The sequence below is a fragment of the Grampus griseus genome (assembly GCF_964374135.1).
Source record: "Grampus griseus genome assembly, chromosome: 1".
NCBI lineage: Eukaryota > Metazoa > Chordata > Mammalia > Artiodactyla > Delphinidae > Grampus > Grampus griseus.
The window spans coordinates 20,455,119-20,482,472 of NC_139017.1; the positions used below are offsets into that span (position 1 = coordinate 20,455,119).

At 38.4% G+C, this 27,354-nt stretch overlaps 2 protein-coding genes across 4 annotated transcripts in view; one reads left to right on the plus strand and one right to left on the minus strand.

The window, feature by feature from the left end:
• MIA3 (MIA SH3 domain ER export factor 3) overlaps window positions 1-3,514 on the plus strand; it is a 53,546-nt gene extending 50,032 nt beyond the window's left edge. For 2 of the 3 annotated variants that reach the window (XM_082670372.1, XM_082670373.1), the window contains 2 exons: window positions 938-1,088; window positions 2,102-3,161. In XM_082670372.1, coding sequence (XP_082526498.1) covers window positions 938-1,088; window positions 2,102-2,412 — 462 coding nt within the window. In that variant the 3' untranslated portion in view covers window positions 2,413-3,161. Of the gene's footprint in view, window positions 1-937; window positions 1,089-2,101 lie in introns of all 3 variants that reach the window. The other variant, XM_082670371.1, reaches the window with a different exon arrangement.
• Window positions 3,515-6,645: 3,131 nt separating this feature from the next.
• Window positions 6,646-27,354, minus strand: part of AIDA (axin interactor, dorsalization associated) — a 40,853-nt gene continuing 20,144 nt past the window's right edge. Inside the window, exons 5-10 of the mRNA XM_082670402.1 lie at window positions 26,162-26,225; window positions 25,815-25,921; window positions 10,925-11,047; window positions 8,826-8,948; window positions 6,899-7,016; window positions 6,646-6,786 (exon numbers count right to left, since the gene is read on the minus strand). Of these exons, the coding sequence (XP_082526528.1) occupies window positions 6,690-6,786; window positions 6,899-7,016; window positions 8,826-8,948; window positions 10,925-11,047; window positions 25,815-25,921; window positions 26,162-26,225 (632 nt within the window). The 3' untranslated portion in view covers window positions 6,646-6,689. The remainder of the gene's footprint in view (window positions 6,787-6,898; window positions 7,017-8,825; window positions 8,949-10,924; window positions 11,048-25,814; window positions 25,922-26,161; window positions 26,226-27,354) is intronic.

Genomic DNA, 27,354 nt, shown 5'->3' on the forward strand with positions numbered 1-27,354 from the left:
CTGTGTTGACATCAAGATACATATTTTCATTATTGAGAATTTCCAACCCAGCTTCTATAGAGAAGGATTGATTGGTCAGCACCTCGTAATGTGAAGGACGGCATTACTGGTGAATGGGGGTGGATGCTGGAGCTGTGCCTGCTGAACTTGTATATATAACGTTATCTCTGTTGGGAAATACTTGCGAGTTCCAGTACAGGACTCCAGGAATACACATCGCTTGAGAGCTCTTTGTGTCCCAGGGCAGCCTGGCTAAGACCCAAGACCCCTTTGAAGTAGCAGACTGACTTCAAAGAGAGTAGAGCCTCCTCTGATAGCAGGGGCAGAGGAGGAAGAGCACTGGCTTGGAGTCAGGCTGATAGTGGGTTCCAGCCCAGCCTCTTATGTGCTGTGTGACCTTCGGCAAGGTATCTAATACTCTCTGTGCCTCTGTTCCCTCATGTTTAAAGCAAGGTGAGATCTTACAACACATGAAAGGAAATTGAAGGTACTCTGAATATTAGCTCTTCTTACATGTAGAAAATGGATTTTTCATTCCCTTTTGTTCTTTCCACTCTTAATATGGAGAAATGAGCTATTGTGGTGACGGGAGGGAGGGGCTGCCCTAGAAGCAGTTTACTGTGTGTATGGTATGATTGTTAGTTCTTAGTTGGGAATCGCCTCTGTTAATATCCTTTGACAGTCCTCTTGCATCCTCTTCTGTTTGCCCATACGAGCAATAATATGATTATGGTGGAAGTGTTCACTCCTCTGACATTCTTTGAACCCGCCTGAGCTGTCAGTGGGACAGATAGGAGGGGTAGAGTTTTGTTGCCATAGTTCGCTCTTTGGACAAGTGCCTGACATCTGCTTCATTGGGTTTTAGCTTTTACTGGTGTTGGTGCTTTTATCTGTCATATCCAAGCATTTCAGAACTTTCATTACTTCTCCTTTGCAGGTTAATACGGCTGCAAAAGGGCCCCCTCCTTTTCCAGGGGCACCCCTCATGAGCTCCCCCGTGGGAGGCCCTCTACTGCCGCCCATTCGATACGGACCACCTCCTCAACTCTGCGGGCCTTTTGGGCCTCGGCCACTTCCTCCGCCCTTTGGTACGATGATTGAACGGTAGTAATGGACTTGTGAAGTGTATTCATCTTTTCACTCTAATCCTTGATGAAATTTTAACAGTTGCTGTGCAGGGCTGTGCAATGAAAGGGTAAAGCTGGCTGAGTACATTTGAACTTTTCTGCCAGTTTCTCAGGACACATGGGGTGCTGCATAATCTCCCTGTACTGAGATGGGCAGTAGGTATCTCTTGTAGACAAGGGAAAATGGGCGGTTCATAGAAAGTCAGAAATATTATTTCTGCCTATGTTTCTTGAACATCTCTGGCTACATACTAGGCTCCGTAATGGATGGAATTAACTCTCCTAACTCCAGGAGCTTAAGGTGTCCTGTAGGACACATACATACATTATATACAACATAAAACTTGTAATCACCATAATGGAAGTATAAGCAACGGGTCACAGAGTATAAAAGAAGGCAAGATTAATCCATCACTCCCCACCTTGGGAGTAAATAGGAAGGAAATGTTAAAGAGAAGGTAGAATGTAATAGCTACTAGGTTGAATGTTGCTGAATTTAATTAGGTGGAGCTGGAAGGCCTTTCCCAGCAGGGCAGACACCTTGATTTTGATGGCATATGTAGGTCCATGCTGACTACTGCATGAGTTTTTAATTGATACAGTAACAGTGGAATTTCCCTTATCAAAATTTACTAACAGTGAAGCCCTTATTTCATAATCTATTGTCTTAGTATGATATATAGTACTTCTAAGTACAAATCAAGCTCTGTGAGATAAAGACAGCAGAATTGTGTTGTCGAAAAAACCACAAGCCAGGTGGAGCCACGTTTAAATCCAGCCTATGTTGCTTCATGGCTGGCTGGCTACAGGCATGTAACTTAAACTTGCTGAGCCTCAGTTTGCCTCATCTATAAAGTGGGGATGCCACCACCTGACTTCCAGGGGTATGAGGAATTAAAGATTAACATACATGGAATCATCTAAATTTAGATATGTTCATATGTAGTTACATGACTGAATTTTAATTTTTCCAGGTCCTGGTTTGCGTCCACCACTAGGCTTAAGAGAATATGCACCAGGCGTTCCACCAGGAAAACGGGACCTGCCTCTTGACCCTCGAGAATTCTTAGCAGGACACGCACCTTTTAGACCTTTAGGCTCTCTTGGCCCAAGAGAGTACTTTATCCCTGGTACCCGATTACCACCCCCAACCCACGGCCCCCAGGATTATCCACCTTCCTCTGCTGCAAGAGACTCACCAGCTTCCGGCTCCAGAGGTGAGCCCCCACCTGCCTCTCAGAGCACTAGCCAGGGCTGTTCGCAGGCTTTCAAACAGAGCCCGTAACTGACCTTGGACATTTAGTCTGAGAGAAGGTGGACTGTGCACTGTTCATGACAGTAGAGGATTTTCACTGGCTTCAAAATCCAAAAGTTGATTTTAAAAGGTTTGTTTTTAGAACTAAGCTGCCCTGGCAGTGTGCATTTTTGAGCCAAACAGTTAAAAAATATCATTTCCCCTGCCCCAAAGTAAAAATCACCTTGTAAGCTAGAGCCTCCTTAAAACTTTGAAATGTGCAATAAAGAATACCTGTGTTTTAGTTAATGTAGCATATGTAACTGCTAAATGATTTAGGATGTCGTGAAAAATATGAACATTTCCTGTGGAAATGCTATAAGAACATGTATTTCCATTTATTATCCTATTTTTAGTGTACACCAGTTGAATACAGAGCAACCGTATTTATAAGCTTGATTTTTAAAAAATATCTGGTCGCAACGACTGTTACGCTAAAAATGTTTACTAAAAGATCACTAAACTTTTATCTCCCCTCTTGCTGAAGTTCTTTGTAGTAACAGTTCATAAAAATTTGGTTATTAATATTTCCCAAGTGTCTGTTGATTCATTGTTTTCTCACGAGACTTGTACCATTTTGGAAACATGTAAACTCAAGCTCCCAGAACTGAAGATGGTGACCTGGCAGCACACTTCCCTGGCTCACCGCTCCTGAGTTCAACCTCAAAGTCACCGGGAAGCACCACAACTGATATGTCTTCCTTCTACTTCAGAGAAGTCAGTTCGCCAATTTGGACAGCATTCACGTGCTTTCTGTGGCTCTGCCTGGTTGAGAATGGTTTTCTGAGTATGCGTTTACATGTAGCAAGAATTGTTTGACCTGATATTCTGTTGCTTTTACCGTTCTTGCGTTAGGGTGCATAACAGAAAAATGAAAATGATGTGTCATGACCATAAAAGTAAGAAAATTTCTTTAAAAAACGTAGAGAGTCTGTTATTTCTCCTATACCTTGCCGCTGACTTTCAAGGAATATGGCGAAAAAGGGCAAAGAGTAGGTAATACGATGAGAAAGAATGATTTGGGATTGTGAGGCTTGTAACATGCCCTAGGTCAGCAACCATGGGCTGAACTCAGTTCTTTTTGTTGATTGATCCTATTCCAAAATTCATATTTGAATACTGGCACTTATATTTAAAAATCAGTAAATCTGAGAAGCTAGGATTGCATCATACTTGCTATACCCATTACTTGTACCAGGTCTTTTCAACAATGTTTCTAAGAACTAACTCATCAGACACTTTAAACTATAGTAACTTGGTAGCACATTTCAAGAAGTTTAAGATTTCAGTTAAATCAGAATTATAAAGGTTGATATTGTTGTTCACGGCTAGATCATACTCTCGCATTCTCTGAAGTTCTGTGATGTAATGATACTACTGAAGTCTGCACCGTGACTTGTCACCATTAGGATATTTAATCCTTTTAGAATACCTTATAAGATAAAGCAAATGCTTCACTGTGAAACAAAATTTTTTCTTTATACTAAACTAAAAGATGCCACTTTAGAAAGATACGGACCGTTGAAAGAAGACAACGCTTCCAAAGTTCATAACGAATACATAAGGAGTTTTTCAGGAAAAGAGAATTCCATCTCTGTGTCCTGTTTATTATCAAGAATAGAAGAAATTTAAGAGGAAAACTCCATAGTTAACAGCATAGGTTATTTTTAACCATGTAAAATAAAAAGATTAAGTCACAAATACAGCTTTTGAGTATATCAATCTCTTTAGGATGTGAAATAATAGTGAAGTTAAGATAAATTTTTTAAATAGTATTTAAATATAGATTACACCAGTTAGGAAGATAATATAGTAGCAAAGGTAAATTAAATCTATTTCAACATCAAATCCTGGAGTCTTTTTCTTTTTCTTTTTTAACCTCTAAAGCCTTTTTGGTGTTTATTCTGTGTTTCATATCGAGTTGTAGAGAACTGCCACCTGTGGCTTAGCCGAGCGGCCCCAGACTTGCCGTCCCTGCCGCCTCTCAGAGCCCTCTGTTTGCACCCCTTCGGCAGCCCAGCCCAGGCAAGCTGCCAATTTGGAGAGGGTGTGGGGGGCATCACCCTGAGTCACATCAGCCCCAACTGGCTTGAAAATTACGTCTGTTTCAGACGTCATCTCCAGCTAACTGACTGTCTTTCTGGGCTTAGTTGCTAAAGTCATCTCAGTTACGGAGCAGCAGCGTTTCAGCCTGGAAGTCTGCTGTGGTTGTGGTTACTATTCAATGGCTGATCTTTTCATCGAAAAGTAAATAATTTGTTGGATGTGGAGTATTCTGCGTCTACTGCTTCGAGACAGTCGCTCGTTTTGTTATTTCATTCAGGTATGAATTACAAAGCTAAGCTAATCAGCCGTGTTCGATTTAAGCTTCTTTAACACTGACTGATGAAAGGCATTTGTAGTTCATCTAAACCATACTTTTGTGAATGACAGCAGATGTGACAAACTATCACCTTGATAATACATGTCTTATGGTCTATGAGAAAAGAGAAAGAACAATGTATCAGTTTTGCTACATTTTAATGGTAGGTTTTTTAAGGGATTATTTTTAGGCCTTGTCAGCAACATCAAACAAAAGGTACTGAGTACTCCACAGGGTACAGAGCGCTGCCAAGCACCTCAGAAAATGTACGTGACATGGAGAACGTGTGGTTCTTGCCCCCTGAGGAGCTTACAGTCTGGGGCGGGCAGGGCACGGGGCTGACAACTCACAGTCTAAGAGTTGAGTGAACAACAAAGTAATTTATTAAGGCAAATTCCTCATCCCCTCAAGCTACTGTGGATGGAATCATCTGGAATTGAACTAATCAAGAGGGAAGCAAGACTAAATTGGGTTGAGAATTCTTCAGGCTCATATAGTTTTTTAACATCCATCATAGTAAACAGAACTGACCTAACAGACAACTGAAAGTGGAGACTAGATCTCTTGAAGTGCAAGGGCTAGAACTTAATTGTGGTTACTTATTTTAAAAAGCAAACATACTGAACGGTATTGACTAGGCTTATTACACGAGTTTAAAAGTAGGCCAAGTACTGGCACTGCGTTCCCCTCATGCTAGCATTGGTCATTTAAAATAGTGAATATTAAATATGTGGGCTCCACACCTAACCCAGAGAATGCCCACCCCAAATCTTAAATGTTCTGTTTATCAAATATCCACCTTGTGTGTTCTATGAAAGTTTTATTTATGCCCCATTATTAAGTCAAAAGAATGTAAATAGTCAAATTATAAAAAGCTAATGACCTGCAATATTTCCATATGGATGAATGTCAGTATATCTACATAGGAAATAAATGGCAATCCTATCTACCTATATAAAAAAAAATAGAATATCTCCAGATTTGCATACTCATCACTACAAGAGGTATGCAGGTTTTAAGGTTTCACAATCAGTTGTCAGAAAAACAGCAGTTATTCCTGCGGTATCTTGTTAGCATCTGACTCAAATTATTTTTAGATTACACGATTTAGAAGACATAAACCCACCAAGAATTTGTAATTATTCTGAGATGGTTCCATCACTAACCCCAGAATCACTATCAGAAAGAGTAACGATGTGATGTAGAAAAAAGCTAATCAACATGACTAAAAATATGCTCACTTTCAGAAAAACGATCCGGTCATCTGGAAAAATCACAGCTACCACCTGCGAACACGCCCATACGGGATACTGATTTGGCCAAGGCACACTATTTCTAAGCAGGAGAACCATGAGATCAGGGTGAATCAAGGCCGTCTCTGAGGAGCAGCCTATAAATTTCCAGACTGACCTTGGGCAGCATAATTGGTCCAATTCCTCTCAAAGCAGTCTCATACTGTCCTACCCACATCAACCCAAAGTTTGACATTAACTCAAAAAACCGAAGAGCATACTGGAGCAGAAGTGGACAGGTGTGTAAACTCTAGCACACTCTTATTGCTGTATTAAGTGTGAAGGTGAGCACATTCCACCCACAACAGTGTCGTTCCAGGAAGCAGGGCAGGAATAGTGGCAAATTAGAAAAGAGGCTATTCATTGCACAATTAATAGAAAAGTGAAAATGTTTTAAGATCTACAATTAAGCCTGTATCCAAAGGAGTCTTCTCCATCAGTGACGTGCTGGACTTTGAATTCTGTGCTACAGCTGTGTAATGGACTCACTCTGGCCTGCTGGCCTGGGTGCGGCTTGCTTCCTGCCTGTTGAAGGGCGAATGTGCTACACAGAGCTAGGATGGTTTCTACTGAGTGGTAAGATTCACAGAAGTTCCAGGGTATTCATGTCAGGATCATTCCTTGTGCAAAGTTTGATGCAGATGAAGATAAAGTGGTTTCTTGGTCAATAACTGCAATTTCTTTCTTTTAAAGTCAGTGGGTTTCTTGTATCTGTAACCACAATAGAAAAACCATTGATAACTTATCTATTCCAAGGTGACATATTAAGAAGAGAGAGCAGTCACCGTTAAATTAGTACTAATTCTGAACGTGCATCACTTACAGTTCTATTACAATTGGCCCAGGTTTAATTTCATCCATCTCCATGAAAGCAAAACACTTGGTGCTGGTAAACCTTTTTTTAGGCTTGTAGTGTTTGAATTCAAAGAAAATAGCTGCACCTAAGGAATTAAAGCAAAGCAGATTAGCCACAGACAGCACATTTCTAGTGTCAATAAATTTTCTTTGATCACCAGAAGCCTATGAACAAGCAACAGTTGTCATAATTTCACAAAGTAACCTCTGTCAAACAATCTCTCTGATGATACGACTGACTATGGCTGTCACCCCAAAACTCATCTGGACCTGAATAGAGGGACATGTCTCCGTATCATCCTATTCTACAGAGTAGAGCAAAACTTCTCGAGCCAGAATGACTCAAGAATGTAAATAAGTTCATCCACAGGTAGAATTATAAAATATTAAGAATAGAAAATACTAAATACTACCAAAAAACCCCCACAGAAGATACTTGTTAAGTATTAACATTACTCATAGAAACGCATTAAGTAGAAAAGGCATGTAAAAGAGTTCATCAAAAAATCCAAACTTAAATAGTTTCTCGAAACAAAAACTCAAAAATTCAGTTTTTTGGAGTTTGGAGTCTGAACAACAGCTGGTTCAGTTTTTAAATGTTAACTGCTTCCTAATACCTTTCTCAGTGTCCAAAGCCCTGTTTTGTTTTTCCTGGAATGACATGTGCTTGTGTGAAGACAGCGCTGAGCAAGACAAGGGCTTAGAGAGCACGCCTATCCCACCCCTCCCCCAGTGAACAAATGGTGATGAAACATGTAGATAGTTTTCTCTCCCCAAAGCCCAACAGATAAGCTCTCTCCCCCTCCCCACAGAGAAAAGCTAAAAACAGAATAATAAATCGCCTCCTCTGTGTAGCCAAGAACAATTAATTTCTAAAGGCAACGAAAGAGACGGAAGGACGTCAGGGTCTCCCTGTTATCTAGCTCCTTATTAACAAAGGCTTAACCAGAGCGGTGCTGGATCTTGCTTTGCTTTTAAAGATAACTAACATACATCTAATACTTTCACTGATGACAAAACTCACAAGTGACCAGAAGTTTAACAATGTTCAGAAATGTGTGCGCAGCCCTGGCACCTGGGTCCAAACGGAGCGCTTCACATGTCAAGGAAGGAAAGAAAAGCCAATCACTTAGGAGACAAAGGGATGTGCGTGAGGGAGAGATGGGCGTATTTATTTATTTATTTGCCGAGCCGCGTGGCTTGCGGGATCTTAGTTCCCCGACCAGGGATTGAATCCGGACCCCAGCAATGAAAGTACCAAGTCCTAAGCACTGGACCGCCAGGGAATTCCAGAGATGGGCATATTTAGCATCTGCTACCAACACACACGAAAGGATTACAATTGTTAGGTTACCGGTGACCTCGGTCCCCAGGTGTATGACCCTGCCATGTCCACAAAAGAGTAGCTTCTCTTCTCCCTTCCACGGCAATAACAGAGGCATTTTATTATTTAAAAACCTCATAGATCTTTAAGATAGCAGATCACATTTCTTAGTCTCTTCAGCTATGGAACCCATCTCCTTGTCATCGTGATTGTGTCTGAGGTCTGAATAAATGTGAAAATAAAGTCACATTTGAAAACAGCATTAAAGTCCAAATATGATACCATCATTTTAAGGAAGTTAAAAAAATTTTATTACTCATCTGCATCATCTGTAGATAATATATTTCCTGCATTGCTGGTATGCACAGCTCTATACTTCATGGCATTTATAAGAAAGGACAAAATGTAAAATGAGAATAGCCTAGGAAGATTAACTTAAATGCTTATAAACATAAAGTATACTCATTAGCATTAGTCTCAGTTAAAATGACAGTCACTGTACATAACAGATTCAAAGCTGGAGAATAAAGAGTCACATTCTGAATATAGTTCTACTTTTAGCATCACAAACCTTTGGTTAATTTTTCAACATGCTTCTGGAGCTCAATGTCCACATTAAAATGAACATACGTATCTTCTTTTCTTGAAGCCACGGGAGTATCCTGCACAGGAGTTAAATCTATGCCATTCAGATCTAGAGAGGAAAAAACAGTTTCTGCTTCGAGCCTTCAAATACAAAGACGTAAAAACTGCAAAGGGTTGTGTTTCCTGAAGAGGCAAAAGCCGAGAGGAGATTCTGAGGCCAATAAAGACCCATGTCTGGGGTGAGCAGGTACCTGAAGGCGGCTGGTTTCCAGGGTCATGTGCAGGGCACGGAGTAGAGAGGGTGGGAGACCCCCATGGATAGGAGGAGGAAGCCGCCTTACACATCACAAAATTGGATCCTTCCTAGTTAAGAGGTGTCTTCTGATGACACAGGCCAGTATAGTTTTGTGAATTACATTTGGGGACGTAATATACCACAGTGGTGCTCCTACCCGTTTCCCAACCTTGATCGCGTGCACGACACGGAAAGGCCTATAAATCTAACATTATCAGAATTCCCCTGCTGTATTCAAGTCAGAGGACCAAACAATGGACACGACAGCTGCCAAGGAAACCTTTCCACGAATGAACACTTCTTACATATATTACTTAAATTCTGGTTCCATTTGCTGTAACATAAGCTGATTTACAATAACCAGATGGCACACTATGCATGGTATACTGCTGTAATCTCTGGAGCCAGGAATCATCCAGTTTAATCTAATTCAACACAGACTCATTTAATGACTACTCAGTGTTCATGTATTATTCAACAGACCCATCTTAGGGACCTTAAAGCAAGAGAGTATGTTTGATTACTTCAGTTCCTAAAGATATTTAAATAAAACATGTTTCAGTTCAACCATATGCAAAGGTAACATAATATCTACATTTCATTACATTTTTTCGTATTTTACAGTGTTTGCTCCTGAATGAGAGATGTAGTTTTGTGTAGGGTGTAAATACTTTCCAGTAGACCACGGATTTGAGAACCAGTAACATCAGAAGTTAAAGTATCACAGCATTAGTGCTATGGATCACGGTCTCTCCATGTTAAAACTTTTGCCTGTGGCCAAAATCCTTTTTCTTTTATTTGGTACTAATGAACCCATGGGTCTGAATATTTCCATGATCGGTAAAAGTTCCCTCCATTTAATTTCAGCCCATACCTGTTTGATTTGTCTCAAACTGCAGGTTTATTAACTGTAGACTGGATTAACTGTGCAGTTATTTCTGAATAATAGCATGACAACTTCATCTTCAATCACCCAATAATTACTTTTAAAAGACTGCTGAGTGCTTTACAAATAAAGTGCTGTATAAAATGCTTGGCAACGACAAAACAGTTCAATCACTGTGGCTTCCCTCTTAAACCAATGACCAAAAAAGTTGTTTTCAAGGAAAAAAATGGTTTGCCATTGGATAGAAAAAAACAAATCCTAACAGTAATCATGCTTAATAATGACGGTAACATAGTTAAGTATAAGAAATACATCACTCGTCTAATGTTCCGCAGGATTATGTTCAGGGCACGGATGTTTATGGACGCGTCCTATTTCCCTGTCTCCACTCATGACTAATTGAAGGCCTGATTCTCATCCACCTCTGCACAGCTGTCCTATGTACAAACCTCTCTTGGACAGGAACGAGAGGACCTGAAGCGGAGGCGTGGGAAAACAGAAGAACACTGGGCTTTGCAAAGAAAACCACACACCCTTGGAAGGTGGGGGACATTTTTTAAACCTGTTTTCTGAAGGATGCATCTGCTGTTAAAGACAGTGTGTCTGTCTAGTCAGCACCCTTGACAGAAGTTTAAGAATAAAAAGATATACACAAAGAAAAAGCTAAAAGCAAATATGAGTGTAAGTTATGGATAGGGAAGTATTTTTAGTAAATCTCTCAGAAATATTTGGTGAGGGAATGATGACCACCTCTTCCCAGGGATTTCGCCTCACTGTAAAATCAACTAAAATAAGTTGTCACAGATATAAAACATCCCCTCCCTCTCCCCACCAAAAAAGTTCCAAACGAGAAGCAACATTATAAAATTCCCCAGAGGGAAGATAGATATACATAGTTATTTACCTTTTACACTAACTGTGATATAGGGATCAATGCATTGCCCAGCATCTTTCAGGCCAATTTTCTCAATTCTGATAGTGAGTAATGTCATTCCTGGTTCTGATGGCAACCTTGGTAATAAAGTACCTGGCAACGGAGAAATAGCAATAAAAATGAGCTCCACCAATAATTTCAAAGTAAATATTTTAACAACATAGAGAAGATATAGATTTGCTCTTAACTGGCTTAGTAACTAGCCAGGCATCATTTTGGTTTCCAAAACGTACAGACACTTGATGTTATTCTTCTCAGACAAATGCTTAATTAGACACAAGATACATCTACACCTCCATACTTCATATTCAACACTAAAGCATAAATTACTAGCTCAAGTTTGTTAAACTTCCAATCCAGGAAGCCCAATTACAAATTACCACATAATTGAGAATGTACATAATATATATGTTTCACATTTACTCCTATATAATATACTCCATATCTCAACATGAAGTGGTAGAACAAGGACACAAAAAGCTTTATAAACATTTGTTATGTATTTCTAAAGTTTGAAAAATTTAATACCAGAATCAATAAATCTTTCAGCTACTATTAATCTTTCAGGAAATAACTTAATATTTATATATTTAATTGAATAACTTTACAGTGTAATTTCCCACTCCTTTCTTCATCCTATTCTGTATGCTCTATCCTCTCAGAAATCGGTCCTACTGAGAATGCCACATAAAACCACAAAAGTAATTGTATGTTTGAAATCTTTTCCATAGATCAATTAAATTTTTTAAAACTGAAAAACCACCCAGAACCACACAAGAGCATTCCCCACCAAGAAAATGACGTGAAAAAAGAAATCGACTCTAGTTTGTTCATTTATTTCAAATAATTGATGAAGAACAAATGCAAACAAAAGTTGATTTTAATTTAATATGTATACAGTACCACAACTTACAGAATCTAACATTTATAAAGGACTTTGGTTGACACTCTTCAAGTTTCTATCCAACAATGTGTTATTCTACTTTTAATGAGGAAGTATTTGAAGTACATGAATCAATCAACTTACCATGTTCAAAATATATTATCAATACATTTAACTGACTGCAATGTGCTAGAGGGAATTTCAGGGGGCAATGAAAATGTTCTCAAATTGGATCACACTGATAGATGCACAACACTATAGATTTATCAAAAGTCACTGAATTGTACACTTAGAATGAGTGAATTTTATGACCTGAAAATTACTATAGAAATCCAAGAGTCTTAACTGGTGATACCTGTTAAAATTTTTTTTTGACTAATGACAAGGTAGAAGTATAAAAAGCAGAAAAACCAAAATGGGACATTCAAAGCAGTATTTAATACTGTTTCAAAATTATACTTTTTCACATGAAATATTTTGCCATATTTCAACACATTTTCAATTTTCACAAGTTTTCTTACATTAAAGATAAAAGGTCTTTACTGCACCCACTGTCTATTCTTTAAAAAAAATTTAAATTGCGAATCTAACACATATTCAGAAAAGCAAATAAAACGAGTGTACAGCTTAATGAAATGCCGGAAAGCAAGCATCCATGTAACCACCAATGAGGTCAAAAAATAAAGCATGACCTCAGGAGTCCCCTTCTATCCCCACCCAATGCTCTTCTGAATTCCTCCTCACTACCCTGGCTTTTAAAATCACTACTAAAAAGCAACCCTGTATAATTGTTTTGTCTGCTTTTGAACTTGAGATTTATCCAATTGTTGTCAGTTTCTGTAATTTGTTCATTTTTATGATTTTCCAGAATTAGTATAATATAGAGGTTGTACAAATACACCAGTTTTTGTGTCCATTCTTCTGTTGACAGGCATTTGAGTTGCTTCAAGTTTTTGGAAATTGTTAACAAAGCTGCTGCAAACATTCTTGGATGCATGCTCTGCTCCACCTATGCACACATTCCCCAAGGGAGGACTTACTGAGTCACATGATATACCACCTTCATGTTTGCTATGTAATTACAAACTATTTTCCAAAGTGGTCGTGTCAGTTTCTGCTCCTAGTACAATCTCCATTGTTCCACATCCTCACTAGCACTTGGGAGTTGTCAGGTTCTTTTTGGCCAATTTAGGTGTAGAGAAATACCAATCTAGTCTTAAGCTCATTTTGCCAATGATTAATGAGTTGAGCACCTTTTCATTTAAAAATAAGCATTTGCATTTCCCTTTTCCTAAAGTACCTATTCAATTATTTTGCCCACTTTACTACTGAAATGGTCACCTTTTAAAAATATATACTATTTATTTATTTATTTTGGCTGCGCTGGGTCTTAGTTGCAACATGCAGAATTCTTAGTTGTGGCATGCATGCAGGATCTAGTTCCCTGACCAGGGATCAAACCCGGGCCCCCTGAATTGGGAGCATGGAGTTTCACCCACTGGACCACCAGGGAAGTCCCTGAAATGTTCACCTTTTTCTTAGTGATTTGTAGGAGTCCTCTAATATTTTGACATAAGTTTTTTGTTGGATACATGTTTTACAAATAATTTATCAGTGGCTTTCCTTTTTTAAAAAAAATCTGTATAGTGAAGGGTAACATATTAAAATGTGTACAAATTCTAGGCACAGCTTAATGAATTTTCACAAAGTGAACAAACCTGTGTGACTAGCACCATATCCAGGAAAGAAAGATATTACCAGCATACTAGGAGCTTGACTTGTGCCCCCAAATCACTCTCTCCCAAGAGATAACAGCTATTCTTGACTTTTAATACCAAGATCAGTCTTTGCATGTTTAGAATGCCTTTTCTGTTTATGGTGTCTTCTGATTATGGTAAATTCTTAATGTTAACGTATTCAAATTTCTCAATCTCTAAATTCCTTTAGAGTCAGTGCTTTCTGTGTCCTATTCAAGAAATCTTTCCCCACTCCAAGGTCATGAAGGTATTCTTGTAAGAGCTTGTTTGTTTTGCCATTCACACTTCATTCTATAATCCACACAGAATTAATTTTTGGCTATGGTGTGTGGTAGGAGCCCAATCCCATTCTAATCCACATGGACACTCAATTGTCCCAGCACCACTTACTTAATAGACTGTCATCTCACCCATGTATCTGCAGTGGCATTTTGATCATAAATCAAGTGTGGGTCTCTTTCCGGGCTCCCCATTCTCTCATTGGACTATTTCTTACCCTTGCACCACTACTGTAAGTGTCTTACTATAATTTTACAAAAAGTCTTGACATTCGGTAAAGCAAATTCTCCCGCCTTGACATTATTCTTCAAGAGTCTTAACTACTTTTAGCCCTTTGCATTTCCATGTAAATTATAACACAACAGCTGTCAAGTTCTTAAAAAAAAAAAAACAAAAAAACACAAAACATCAAATAACAAAAACACTGTTGGGACTGCAGTGAAGTTCAGATCAATTTTAGAAACAGTCACATCTTTACAAATTGCTTCTTCCAACCCATGAACTGGAATATATTTCTCCATTTATTTAAGACTTCTTAATTTCTCTCAATAAAGTTTTACTGCTTTCTTCACATGGGTCTTATACTTCTCATTGGATTTATTAAACTATATTGATATTTTCTGATATTATCATAAATGTTATTTCATTTTCTAAGCAACTGTTGATCGTTTATAAAGATAAAATCAATTCTTTTTTGGTACATAATTTTTAAAAAATCAAGGTACAATTCACATACAACATTATATTAGTTTCAAGTATACAACATAATGATTTGATATTTGTATATTGCAAAATGATCACAATAGGCCTATAGAATCAATTCTTATGTACAGATTTTACATCCAGGAACCATGCTAAACTCTCTTACTATCTTTTTTTTTCTTTTAATTTTTATTTACTTTTGGCTGCATTGGGTCTTCGTTGCTGTGCGCAGACTTTCTCTAGTTGTGGCGAGCGGGGGCTACTCTTCGTTGCAGTGCACGGGCTTCTCATTGCAGTGGCTTCGCTTGTTGCAGAGCACAGGCTCTAGGCGTGCGGGCTTCAGTAGTTGTGGCTCGCGGGCTCTAGAGTGCAGGCTCAATAGTTGTGGCCCACAGGCTTGGTTGCTCTGCGGCATGTGGGATCTTCCCGGACCAGGGCTCAAACCCGTGTCCCCTGAATTGGCAGGTGGATTCTTAACCACTGGACTACCAGGAAGCCCCTCTCTTACTATTTCTAATTATTTACCTATAGGCGCTTTTGCATGTTCTACACACATATTCATAAAATCTACAAATAATTTTTATCTTTTACTTCTGTTTTTGGTCCTAGTGCACTGATGAAAAGAGGACATAGTAGGCACTATGTCTTGTTATTGATCTGAAAAGGAATGCTTCAAGTATGATTTTGGCTCAAAGCATCCCTTAGAGAACACCCAGAGAACTGTTCTGTTCTCAGTCTGCTAGAATTTTAAAAAATCACGAAGAGATTTAGAATTTAAACCTTTCTGCATCTATTCAGAGGATTATGAGATTTTCCTCCTTAATCTGCTAATGTGAATTGCCTTGACATATTTTACTTATTGAACAATATGTTCTGAAAAATCATCAGTTCATGGAGATTTTCCTGATTATTATCTATAGTATTCTACAGTATTATTCAGCTAACCTACATATGGCAGTTAGGTTGTTTCTAATATTTTATTATTACAGATTACACCATAATAAACAACCTGGCGCATATGCAAATATTTTCTTCATATTTTTAGAGGTGTATCTTGAGAATAAATTCCTAGAAGTGAGATTGCTGGGCCTAAGAGTAAATGTGTACTTCTGATGTTATTGTTAAATATTGCTGAATTCCCCTCCAAAGGGACTGTACTATTTTGTATTCCTACCAGTGATGAATGAGCATCTGTCACAGCCTAAGCAACAGTAGTTTTAATTTGCATGTCTCTTATTATAAGTTGAGTATCTTTTCATATGTTTAAGGGCTATTTGTACATCTTTGTGTGTCTGTATGTACGTGTGTACTGTCTGTTCATGTCTTTTGCCCAGTCTTTTAATGTGCTTGTTGGTTTTTGTTGTTGCAACTTAAAATTTTTATTTATATATTAAGGATGTTAGCCCCTTGTCTTTTTTACTTTGACTATGGCTTTCTTTCTTTGACAGTCAAAAGGTAATTTCTTATCCAATATTCAAAGTCAATGATATGAGACTATGTTTTTCCCAAGTGAACATTAAAACTGGTTTCTACCTTTGGATGAATCAGTTCATAATCTATAACTGTCTAGCTCTTTTAGTTGAAATGAATGAATGGGATGACATTTCTTTCCTCATTACCAACAAACCTTTTTGCCTCAGACTACACTAAAATCTAATCTAACCACTAAATATATTTCTAACAATTCAATATAAAGGCAGTGATTTCAAGCTGCAAGTTAATTTATTCAGCTTCATTATTCTATAATTCAAGGTAGTATGAAAACATTCCATCATGAAGGTTCAGTTTCACCCTCATTACACCTATTAAAGAGCATCTGCAAGCTGACAATAAAATGAAGACGACAAATGATTTAAAAAGGTGAATATTCAAGGTATTTCATGATGGTTTCCAACGTGCTCTCTCCCTGTATGACCAACTCCTACACACTCGGAGTCTCAGTTCAGGCTAGATTCCCTGTGCTGAACTCCCTTAGCCTTCTTTTTTTTGCTTATCCATAACACACTGTGCACATCTCTAACCATAATTATGTACTGTTGGCTTTGTCTTGTTGACTACATAGTAAGCTTCTTGAAAGACAAATCTGGGTAACCACTCATTTTTTTTATTATTTGGCATTAGTAATAAACAGATCCTTTTTGAGTTAATGTATTGTTGAATAAATAAATGAATTTCACAGCTCTAAAGGTTATATTATGTTCTAGTAAACAAATGGCTAGATAATATATATATTATATATGTATCGATGCACTGTCTTATATGACATGTGCGTGAAAGAAGATAAAATACTAGCATAATACCATACCACCTGCAGCTCCTGGGTTAGATGAGAAAGGTAGCATGTTTATGTACCAAAGGTAAAACCATATGATAATCAGAAATCAAAGCACTACATTAAAAGAAGATTTCTAAATGAACAATTAAAATATTCAACTATATAAAGTAACAGGAGAACAAGCAACTACACTTGTAAAACTTGAAGACTATAATCAGGATAAGAAAAGAAATGATCATACATGATCTGGTATAGACTAAGCTTTTCCAGCTAGAATAATTTGCTATTAAATCTAGAGCAAGGATCAAAAATAACAAATGTTCTTCTATGTGGTAGCACTGCATAAACAACAGATAATCAATGCTTACAGAACACTTAACTACGTGCCAGGCAATGTTCTAACTTTATATGTGTCAACTCATTTAATCCTCACAATAATTCTATGATATAGGTGTTAATGTCAGTCCCATTTAGTTAGCAGAAGGTGAAAACTGGGGCACAGAAAAGTTAGGTAACTTGTCCATTATCACACAGCAGTCTGACCCTAGAGTCCATGCTTCTAACTGCCATGTCCCATTTGCCACTTTTGTAATTTAATTGTCCACAAAGCCTAAAAAGGACCTGCAGGATAATCTGCGTCTCAAGGTCCTTAACGTAAGTCCCCTTGCCATGTAACATACATGCTCACAGGCTCTGGGGATTGGAATATGGATGTCTTCGGGGAGCCATACAGGTAACTGCCTAAACCAGGATTTCTCAACCAGGTTTCCGCAGAATCCTAGGGGTGTGCTGGAGCTATGGCTAGGAGCTCCACAAAAGACAGTGATTAAGAAGGAATAAACGCCACCTGAACTTTGTGCACTGAGCAATGCGTGTTCACTGTGAGGGCCAGAGACTGGGCAGTCCCTACAGCAACTCTATTATTGGTCTTTGAGTCTCATATGGCAATGGGCAGTAGGACCACGTTCATCTGGTTGGATCCATTTTTAGTTTTTCATGCGAGAAAGGGGCAGCCACTGGCAGCTGGTAAGCTCTACAGCGCATGGAGGAAGGCCGCCTGGTGCTGTCAGCCTCTTCTGATTTACCTGCCCTACCTCCCCAGTGTACCACCAACTGGAGCAAACATGTCCTACTGCTGTCAAAGAAAACTGGGGGGAATTATTTGATTCAATGTGGCTTCTGAAGAAGAGGTACAAGCTAGGAGAGGAGGATTCCAAACCTAAGCCTACAGATGATTCTGATAAGGTAACAAAAACGAATCACAAGCTCCAGGGTCATTTTACTGCACTAGGGCAATAGGGGACACACCAAAGTCCACCTTGATGATGAAAACTATTTATCAATATGTTGTATTTGGACCAGTAATCCAAGTTGTCCTATTCCATAGTGCATCAACTGTAGAAGACAATTTATGAACGCAGCTATGGCTCCACAAACATAAAAAACATCACTTAACTACAAATCACAACCATTGACAAGGTGCTAATATTTTGAGGTTCTAATAGCCATTTAAAATAAACAGAGTAAAGGGAACCCTCTTACACTGTTGGTGGGAATGTAAATTGATACAGCCACTATGGAGAACAGTATGGAGATTCCTTAAAAAACTAAAAATAGAACTACCATACGACCCAGCAATCCCACTACTGGGCATATACCCTGAGAAAACCATAATTCAAAAAGAGTCATGTACCAAAATGTTCACTGCAGCTCTATTTACAATAGCCAGGAGATGGAAGCAACCTAATGTCCATCATCGGATGAATGGATAAAGAAGATGTGGCACATATATACAATGGAATATTACTCAGCCATAAAAAGAAATGAAATTGAGTTATTTGTAGTGAGGTGGATGGACCTAGAGTCTGTCATACAGAGTGAAGTAAGTCAGAAAGAGAAAAACAAATACCATATGCTAACACATATATATGGTATCTAAAAAAAAAATGGTTCTGAAGAACCTAGGGGCAGAAGCAGAGGAGCAGCTGCAGTCCTCGTCCTTCACCTACAACTCCTCTGTTCCAAGGGAAGCTGATAACACTGCAGAACCTACCGTAAGGAGGATCTCCTCACATGGACTGGTTGGTTCTCTGTAATGGGGCCAAGACACTCTGGAAGAGAGAGATTTCGGAGAACCAGACTAGGAATGGACCGCCAGCCCAGAGACCAGGAGTCTGCGTGTTAAGTCCACAGAAGAAAACAGAGGTTACATGGAAACTGAAGTCAATGAAATCCTTTAAGACCCTGTCCTCACATGATTTTTCTTCCTGGTCTATAATGAAAAATGGCATGATGGTCTTTGTTCCAAAACAGTAGTATATCATCACCTAGACAAGACTCCTAAAGAGGCAATGACTTTTTGGATAATTACTGAGAATTATCTCTTTTGAAAACCCTGTGATTTGAGTTTGCTTATTAAGTAACTTTATTTGCTTGACGTTTTATGTGATATTGTACAGATGTTCCCACGGGTGTTGGTTCTAAAATAAGAGGTGAGCTGGTCCTTATTTTGCCTTAGTGCTTCGGAAATTAAACATCACTAACAAGGAGTATATTAATTTTTTATCCACACTTACAGCAGAGTTCAGTCAGGTGTCCAAAATGTAGACTAAGCAATATCATATATATGTGATAATACATATAATCTTGTTAGTTTTCATTGCTTTAAATTTGTAATACTTGTAACTAAACTCACAGATCTAGTACTATTGACACAGATTCTCTGTCATCCAAATTTCTTTCTTTTTTTTAATTAATTAATTTATTTAGGCTGTACCGGGTCTCAGTTGTGGCATGTGGGCTTCTTAGTTGCAGCATACGGGTTTCCTAGTTGCGGCATGCAAACTCTTAGTTGCAGCATGCATGCACGATCTAGTTCCCCAACCAGGGATCAAACCCAGGCCCCCTGCATTGGGAGCACGGAGTCTTACCCACTGGACCACCAGGGAAATCCCTGTCATCCAATATTTTTTAAGTGCACATTTCTTCGTGCTGCTAAAGCATGATAAAAAAAAAAGGACATACATGATAATACTTTGCATTTAAGTAGCATTTTTTTTTCTTTCAAGAAAAATACTTTAGTTATTCTGGGATAATTTTAAACACGATTTAAGATAATGATATTGTTCAAACCAGCCACAGTATTTGGTAGATAGGTAACATATTAAATGTGTCTTCAAATTCTGGCAATAGATAATCTTTGCAACTGACATTGCGGGTAGATAAAAAGTTATGGAGGGACCATTTATTTGTTTTGAAATACTGAGTTCAATTTGGAGGTAGAAATTGTGGTAAAACATTAAAATACACATACAAGTTCTCCTAGTAAGTCATTTATTGTCTAGCAGTTGAGGAAAATGGGTTCCTCTAAGCTTTCACGAAAAAGAGTTTGAAAAACTGTTAAGATGTTTGTTCGTGTTTAAAACTGCTTTAAAAGTTTGAAAAAAATCTTAGGGGCCATTATCATTTAAATAATATTGTATCTAGGTCTATGAAATTAAAATTATAGCTGATTGAAGTTGTTTGCGTACATAAAGAGTATATCAGTGTCACTATCACATTTTGGAAAAAAAATTAATAAACACACATCCACAAAGTCTAGGAGTCAGTGGGCCTGTGCTTCATGTAGAAATGCTAGGTTAAAAAAGGCAATCCATCATTCCCTACAGCAAGCAAGGGAGAGTTCCCCACAGGTGTCTGAGTTGCAAGGTTGAATTGCCAGAGTACTTTCAAGAAAGAGGAGGCCAGATGTTGCCGGGTGCTTTGAAGATGAGGGCTGCAGGAGGTAGCATACTTAACAGACATTTCATATGAACCAGTCTCTGCAAAGCTCTGAAGAAAACCCTTTAACTTCAAGTGACAGGATTCTTGGATTTAAAAGAAAAAGAATTAACTTTAAAAGGAAATCCTGAAATATTTCCACGACTGCTTGGGCTTGAGAGAGAGAAAAAATATAAATAAGTCTTACATCTTATTAAAAACCAGCCTGGAGAACAAGAGAACAAAATCAAAGAGTATTTTCCTTCCCTTTACATACTAATAAATGCCTGGATGAGGAACACTTTCTCTGATTCCTCTGCACAGCCTGAGAACTTGAGACTTTGGGAGAAGAAAAAGAACTTGGCGAGCTGTGGTCTAACCGTACCCTTGAGATGAGATTCACCGCTGTGCTCCTAGGCATGCTCTGGATTTCCGTGAAGGAAGGATGCCCTGATAGTCATAGGAAAGCAATGAACATTTTGCTGCAATTTTCAACTTCTTACATGTGTGAGCAAGAAAAAACTTCATTTCAGCTGAAAATGAAATTCATGTTTGCTTATTTCTCAAGTTCAACTCAGAATTGAGTACTTGTGCAGGAAAACCCAAGCACAGGTTTCACGCTGAAGAGGTAAATTTCATTCTTTATTTTCAGTTTCAAAAATAAACATGTTTTATGCATATTTAAGCCTATATAAGAGCTCAAAACACCAACACATTTGTATAATTTTGAACCTGCTAAGCCTATGTTTGAGTTTAATCACGTCATTCAGTAAAAAAATGTTTTTTTAAATCTTGAAAATTGTGTCTTGGCTATTTTTTTATTCATATTTCTTGGGCTTATGATTTTAAGAGCTTTATATTCAGCAATGTCAATACATTTTTAGGCCATAAAAAACACGTTATAAATTTATATCCTTGATTTAAATGAAATCTACCAAGCCTATCTTCAGAAGAATTAAATCCTACTTTGGCTTAATCCAATTATTTAACAAAAACTTATGATGTTTGCCATATGAGTTTTTTAAATTTTGAAGAGGAAAAAGATTAATATCAAAAAAGGTAAGATAATATCTACCTCTCCCCCTCCCCCCATTAAAGGCTGGCTAAAAAGGCGCTTTCGGTTTTAAATGGGAAAAAACGATCCTGGGTCCTACCACATCTGCACACCATACCTTATTCCTCATCAGCCCCACAGTGGTGCTGGTTACAGACCTGTAGGCGTTTGTCAGCACGCATAAACCTGCACACTAAAAAGGGTGAATGTTGTATATGTAAGTGACACCTCAATAAACGTGACTTTCAAAAAAAGTCACAACAAACTTACAATTCAGTAACTTATATAAAAACAAAGATAATAAATTAAAAGTCACAACAATTCCCAGAACTATCTTGCCACCAAATGCAAACACAGCCTAGGCATAACTAAAATCTTGGATTCTCTCAGAATAACAAGGAAAATAAAACGTTTCCTGCTTTACAGTTAAGTTAAAGGTTAAATGTCATCTTGTTATTTTGATGATGTCAATGAATACAATTTTACGAGTCATTTTTTAATGACACCTATAGGTCGTGGACAATAATGACCCCAAACTAAAAACAGCTAATTAAACTACATGTACTCGTTCAAAAAAGAAATTCAGAGAATAGAAGGGTTCAGTAAGCCTTCTGTACCTCTGAAATGAAATATCACAATGCTATATCAGTTTACAAAAATCTATTCAGTTTGGGCTTACTCTTACATAGCAAATGGATTTAATTTATGGCAGAAGTTTCTTTTCAACTCAGCAACCTGAACCTCATAAAAACCTTGATCTGTATGTTTCATGGCTTACATCATCTGCTTTAAAGATCTTGTTTGCTACAGAAGTACAGCAAGTGAGCAAACAACCAAGTCAGATAGAAATTTATAGTACTGGAAGCTACGGCAATGATAATATGTGGTTTGCAAAGGGAATAACAACTATTCAGTTAGTAAAACAGCGAGATAATTTCTCTCACCATCTCAGCAATTTTGAAATTTCCTACATATATGACAAAAACAAGAAAAATACATCTCTCTTTTCATAAAGCAAGGTACATTAGGAATAATGCCCTATACCAAAGAAACATTATTAACAATAAGAGCTACCATCTACAGTAATTGTCCCAATAATCCTATAGTGTAGGTATTGTTATCTCCATTGAAAGATGATGATGATGAGAATAATCACCTCACTAATATTCAGCATGTGACAGGTACTGTGCTAAAAGCTTTATAAGCTGTACCTTGTTTAGTCTTCACAGGAACCTTATGAGTAGGCATGATTATCATCCCATTTTATAAATAAAGAAATTGAGGTTAAACTGGTTTAAGAATAGGTGCAACTAGTAATGGACAGAGATTAGACTCAAGCCCAGTGTCTGTTGGTTCAAGTCTATGTTGCTCCAACTCCATAATGCCTCCTCCCCAAGGGGCATTATAAACACTGGAATATCACTATTATTACTGTAGTACTTTATTGCACTTCACAGATATCTCATTTTTTACAAATTGAACATCTGTGGTAACCCTGTGTCAAGCAAGCAAGCCAGTCTACTGGCGCCATTTTTCTGACAGCATTTGTTCACTTTGTGTCTCTTTTGTCACATTTGGATAATTCTTGCAATATTTCAAACTTTTTCATTATTGTTACAGTGATCTGTGATCAGTGATCTTTGATGTTACCATTGGAACCACAGATGTGGTGGAAATAGCAAGAGAACTAGAATTAGAAGTAGAGCCGGAAGATGTGACTGAATTGCTGCCATCTCATAAAACTTTAACAGATGAGGAATTGCTTCGTACAGATGAGCAAAGAAAGTGGTTTCTTGAGATGGAATCTACTCCTGGTGAAGATGCTGTGAAGACTGTTAAAATGGCAACAAAAAATTTAGACCATTACATAGACTTAGTTGATAGACGGTGGCAAGGTTTGAGAGACTTGACTCCAATTTTGAGAGAAGTTCTACTATGGGAGAAGTGCCATTAAATAGCACTGCATGCTAGAGAGAAACTGTGAAAGGAAGAGTCAACCTAGGTGGCAAACTTCACTGTGCTCTGATTTTAAGAAGGTGCCACAGCTGCCCCAACCTTCTGCAACCACCACCCTGATCAGTCAGAGCCAACGTTAGACAAAACTCTCCACCAGCAAGAAGGTTACAACTAGCTGAAGGTTCAGATGAGGGCTAGCATTTTTTTAACAATAAAGTTTTTTTCTTTTTTTAATATTTGTTTATTTATTTATTTCTGGCTGTGTTGGGTCTTGGCTGTGGCACACGGGCTCCTCTCTAGTTGTGAAGCGTGGTTTCCAGACCGTGCAGGCTCAGTAGTTGCAGTGTGTGGGCTCCAGAGCGTGTGGGCTATGTAGGTGCAGCACATGAGCTCTCTAGTTGTGGCACATGGGCTCAGTAGTTGCAGTGCGTGGGCTTAGCTGCCCCACGGCATGTGGGATCTTAGTTCCCTGACCAGGGATCGAACCCGAGTCCCCTGCGCTGGAAGGCAGTTTCTTAACCACTGGACCACCAAGGAAGTCCCAGCAATAAAGTATTTTTTTAATTAAAGTATGTACCTTGTTTTTTTAGACATAATGCTATCACACACTTAACAGACTATACAGTGTACACGTAACTTTTATATGTACTGGGAAACCAATACATCTGTGTGACTTGCTTTCTTGCAATACTCACTTTATTGCGGTGGTCTGGAACCAAACCTGCAGCATCTCCAAGGTCTGCCTGTACTTTTATTACCAAGAAAGTTATCAGGATAATACATAAATTGTATCTAGCTGTATTTTAAAGCTTCTGGCGTCTATTTTAAAATACATCACAATATATCAGCATAGTACACTAAAGTGAACTATTATAGTTTACCAGAAATGAAAACTGTGTCCTGTATAAGAACAGAACAGAGTAAAACAGTAATTGGGAGAGGCAAGAAATTTATCCAGGGTGGCTGCCTAGGTTACTGACAGAGAGGGAAGATCTTCTGTAAACAAAAAAGCCTTGCCATACGTTATTTGCTTTCCTAAAACAAGATGGGAAGAAAAGGGCATTTGTTTTGTATTCATTCTCCCTGGGTCCAGTTTTTTTTTTTTTTTTAAATAAATTTATTTATTTATTTTTGGCTGTGTTGGGTCTTTGTTTCTGTGCAAGGGCTTTCTCTAGTTGCGGCGAGCGGGGGCCACTCTTCATCGTGGTGTGCGGGCCTCTCACTATCGCGGCCTCTCTTGTTGCGGAGCACAGGTTCCAGACGCGCAGGCTCAGTAGTTGTGGCTCATGGGCCCAGTTGCTCCGCGGCATGTGGGATCTTCCCAGACCAGGGCTCGAACCCGTGTCCCCTGCAGTGGCAGGCGGATTCTCAACCACTGCGCCACCAGGAGAGCCCCTGGGTCCAGTTTTAATGACCACAATTTGATTAATTAAAGAAGTACTTACAAAAGTGTACAGAAAAGAGTTAACATAGCAGGTCTGAGATTGTTACTCTTAGAAAGGCCTGAGTACAAGGTAGACCCCTGACTAGAGTCTGGGAATCTGGATTTTGGGAGGGTTCCTACTATCCCCTGATAAGAATAGTCACTGTGCCTAAGTTATTTTTACAAACAACATGGTTTATGCTGAATTATCTGCTTTCCTTCTAGGAGTCTGGAATTTTGGTCAGTGCTAGGCAGAGGGTGTCTATGTGATCAGCTGCCAGTAACAGCTCTGGGCATGGAGTCTCTAATGTGCATCCTGCTTCCCTAGTGGACACTTCACGTGTGTCATTACAATCTGTCACTAGAGGAATCAAGCACAAGCTATGTGACTCCACTGCAAAAGGACTCTTGGAAGCTTGCACCTGGTTTCCTCCAGACTTTGCTCATGCACCTTTTCCCTTTGCTGACTTTGTTTTTGTATTCTTTCTCTGGAATAAATCACAGCTGTGAGTACAATCACGTGCTGAGTCCTGTGAGTCCTCCTACTGAATCTCCAAACGCAAAGGTGGTCTTTGGAACCCCAAAACAGATAGTAAGATACTTTCAGACTATACTTATAAAACAGCTACTGCCCAAAACACGACCATTTGCTTAAGATTGGCATGAACCCTGGAGAGGTTTTACTCTCTACTAGCAAATACCAAAATAAGTTCCAAACACCTTGACCTTGTATTGAGTTAAGTAATGTATATTTTTAACAAGTGATACTCACCGGGAACTCTAGCAGGAAAGGCATCAGGAGACCCTGCTCCAGCACCACCCTCTTCTTCATCTTCTTCAAATTCCAAATTCTCTTCTTCACCAGGTGCTAGAATTCTTCTACATGCAAAAGGACAGAGAAAAGAGTGAGCTACAAAGCTAAATATACTAGAGAAGCCTCACAGCTACTCATTTCCTAGGTAAGATGTTGGTATAAAAAATGCTGACATAAAATGTTAATGTTACTACTAATGATATCAGTATACCAACATTGATATAAAACATCCAGAATCTCTGAAAAACAGGTATAAAACAAGATGATAGAATAAGAAGACAAATATTGGTGCTTATTTATTTTACCTTAAGGGGACAGGCTGAACATCAAATGGGAATTCTTTATTATATGTAAGAATATTCTTTAGGACTAGAATAAAAAGAGAAAGACGTATGAATTATCTCATGAATCAAAATGAACAATTTTACTGTCAATGACTGATTTTTAGTCAATTTTACTATGCCTATTAATACTTTTTTAAAAATTCCCAATCTTATCATCATCCAGAGCCATAAACCATTGACTATCTTAGCAAAATGAAAATATCCGTACTCCAAGTACCAGTAATTTCAGAGTATTGTTAGACCTCCAAGGAGAGTTACTTCTAGAGTCTCAGAGTCCTTATGGAAAATGAACCCCAAAATAGTTCTATGTACAAAGTCCTAGGTGAGACATGGGGCACCAGAGAAGAGAGTAACTCCTCCCTGGAGTATTTAAATTAAAAGATTGGTGTCAAAGATGACCAATGAGAGGGACATGAGCATATCTTATTCTATGTCCTGATGAAACTTCCCCTCAACTCCATAAAACTGGTAAAGTTTATAGTAGTGAGGTTATAATTCTCATACGTATTTTACCATAGTTTATTACAAATGTGTAATATATACATACATATATGTGCATATATTCTTACATACACACACACACAAACACAAAGAGGGATTTATCCTCAAGAGAAGTCTTCAAACAACATGGTACCACCTCCTGTATTATGGTTGTGGTCAATGACTATATCCTGGCATGTAAACTTAAAGAGAGGTGCTATATGTAACTTAGTGCTTCATATCTGGTCTTATGGATTCCCAGTAACTACCTGCAACTATATGAAGGTGAAGTAATAGCATTAATTGGGCAACCCAAAATATTTCTATGATTTTATACTCAACTTATTCAGTCTCTCTAAGTTTGGAGTCCTGCAGTTGAGAGCTAAAATAGGTATGGATGTTGTCATCCCCAAAAAGGAAATCCCTGTGTACAGGTTGCAATTATATGCCTTACTCCAATCGGAGTTGGATGTGTTTATCAGACTTCTTCTAACATATGCACTCCTACTAAGCCCTTCGGGGAGAGAAGTCTGAGACTTGGGTCTAGATTCTCACTCATTCTTATTCTCGCTCCCTCTCCAACTCTTACCCTCATTCTTCCTCTCTTTTTCTTATCCTCAACAAACGTGCACTGAGTGCTAAAGATATGGCAGTGATAGAGACAGAGGGTTCTT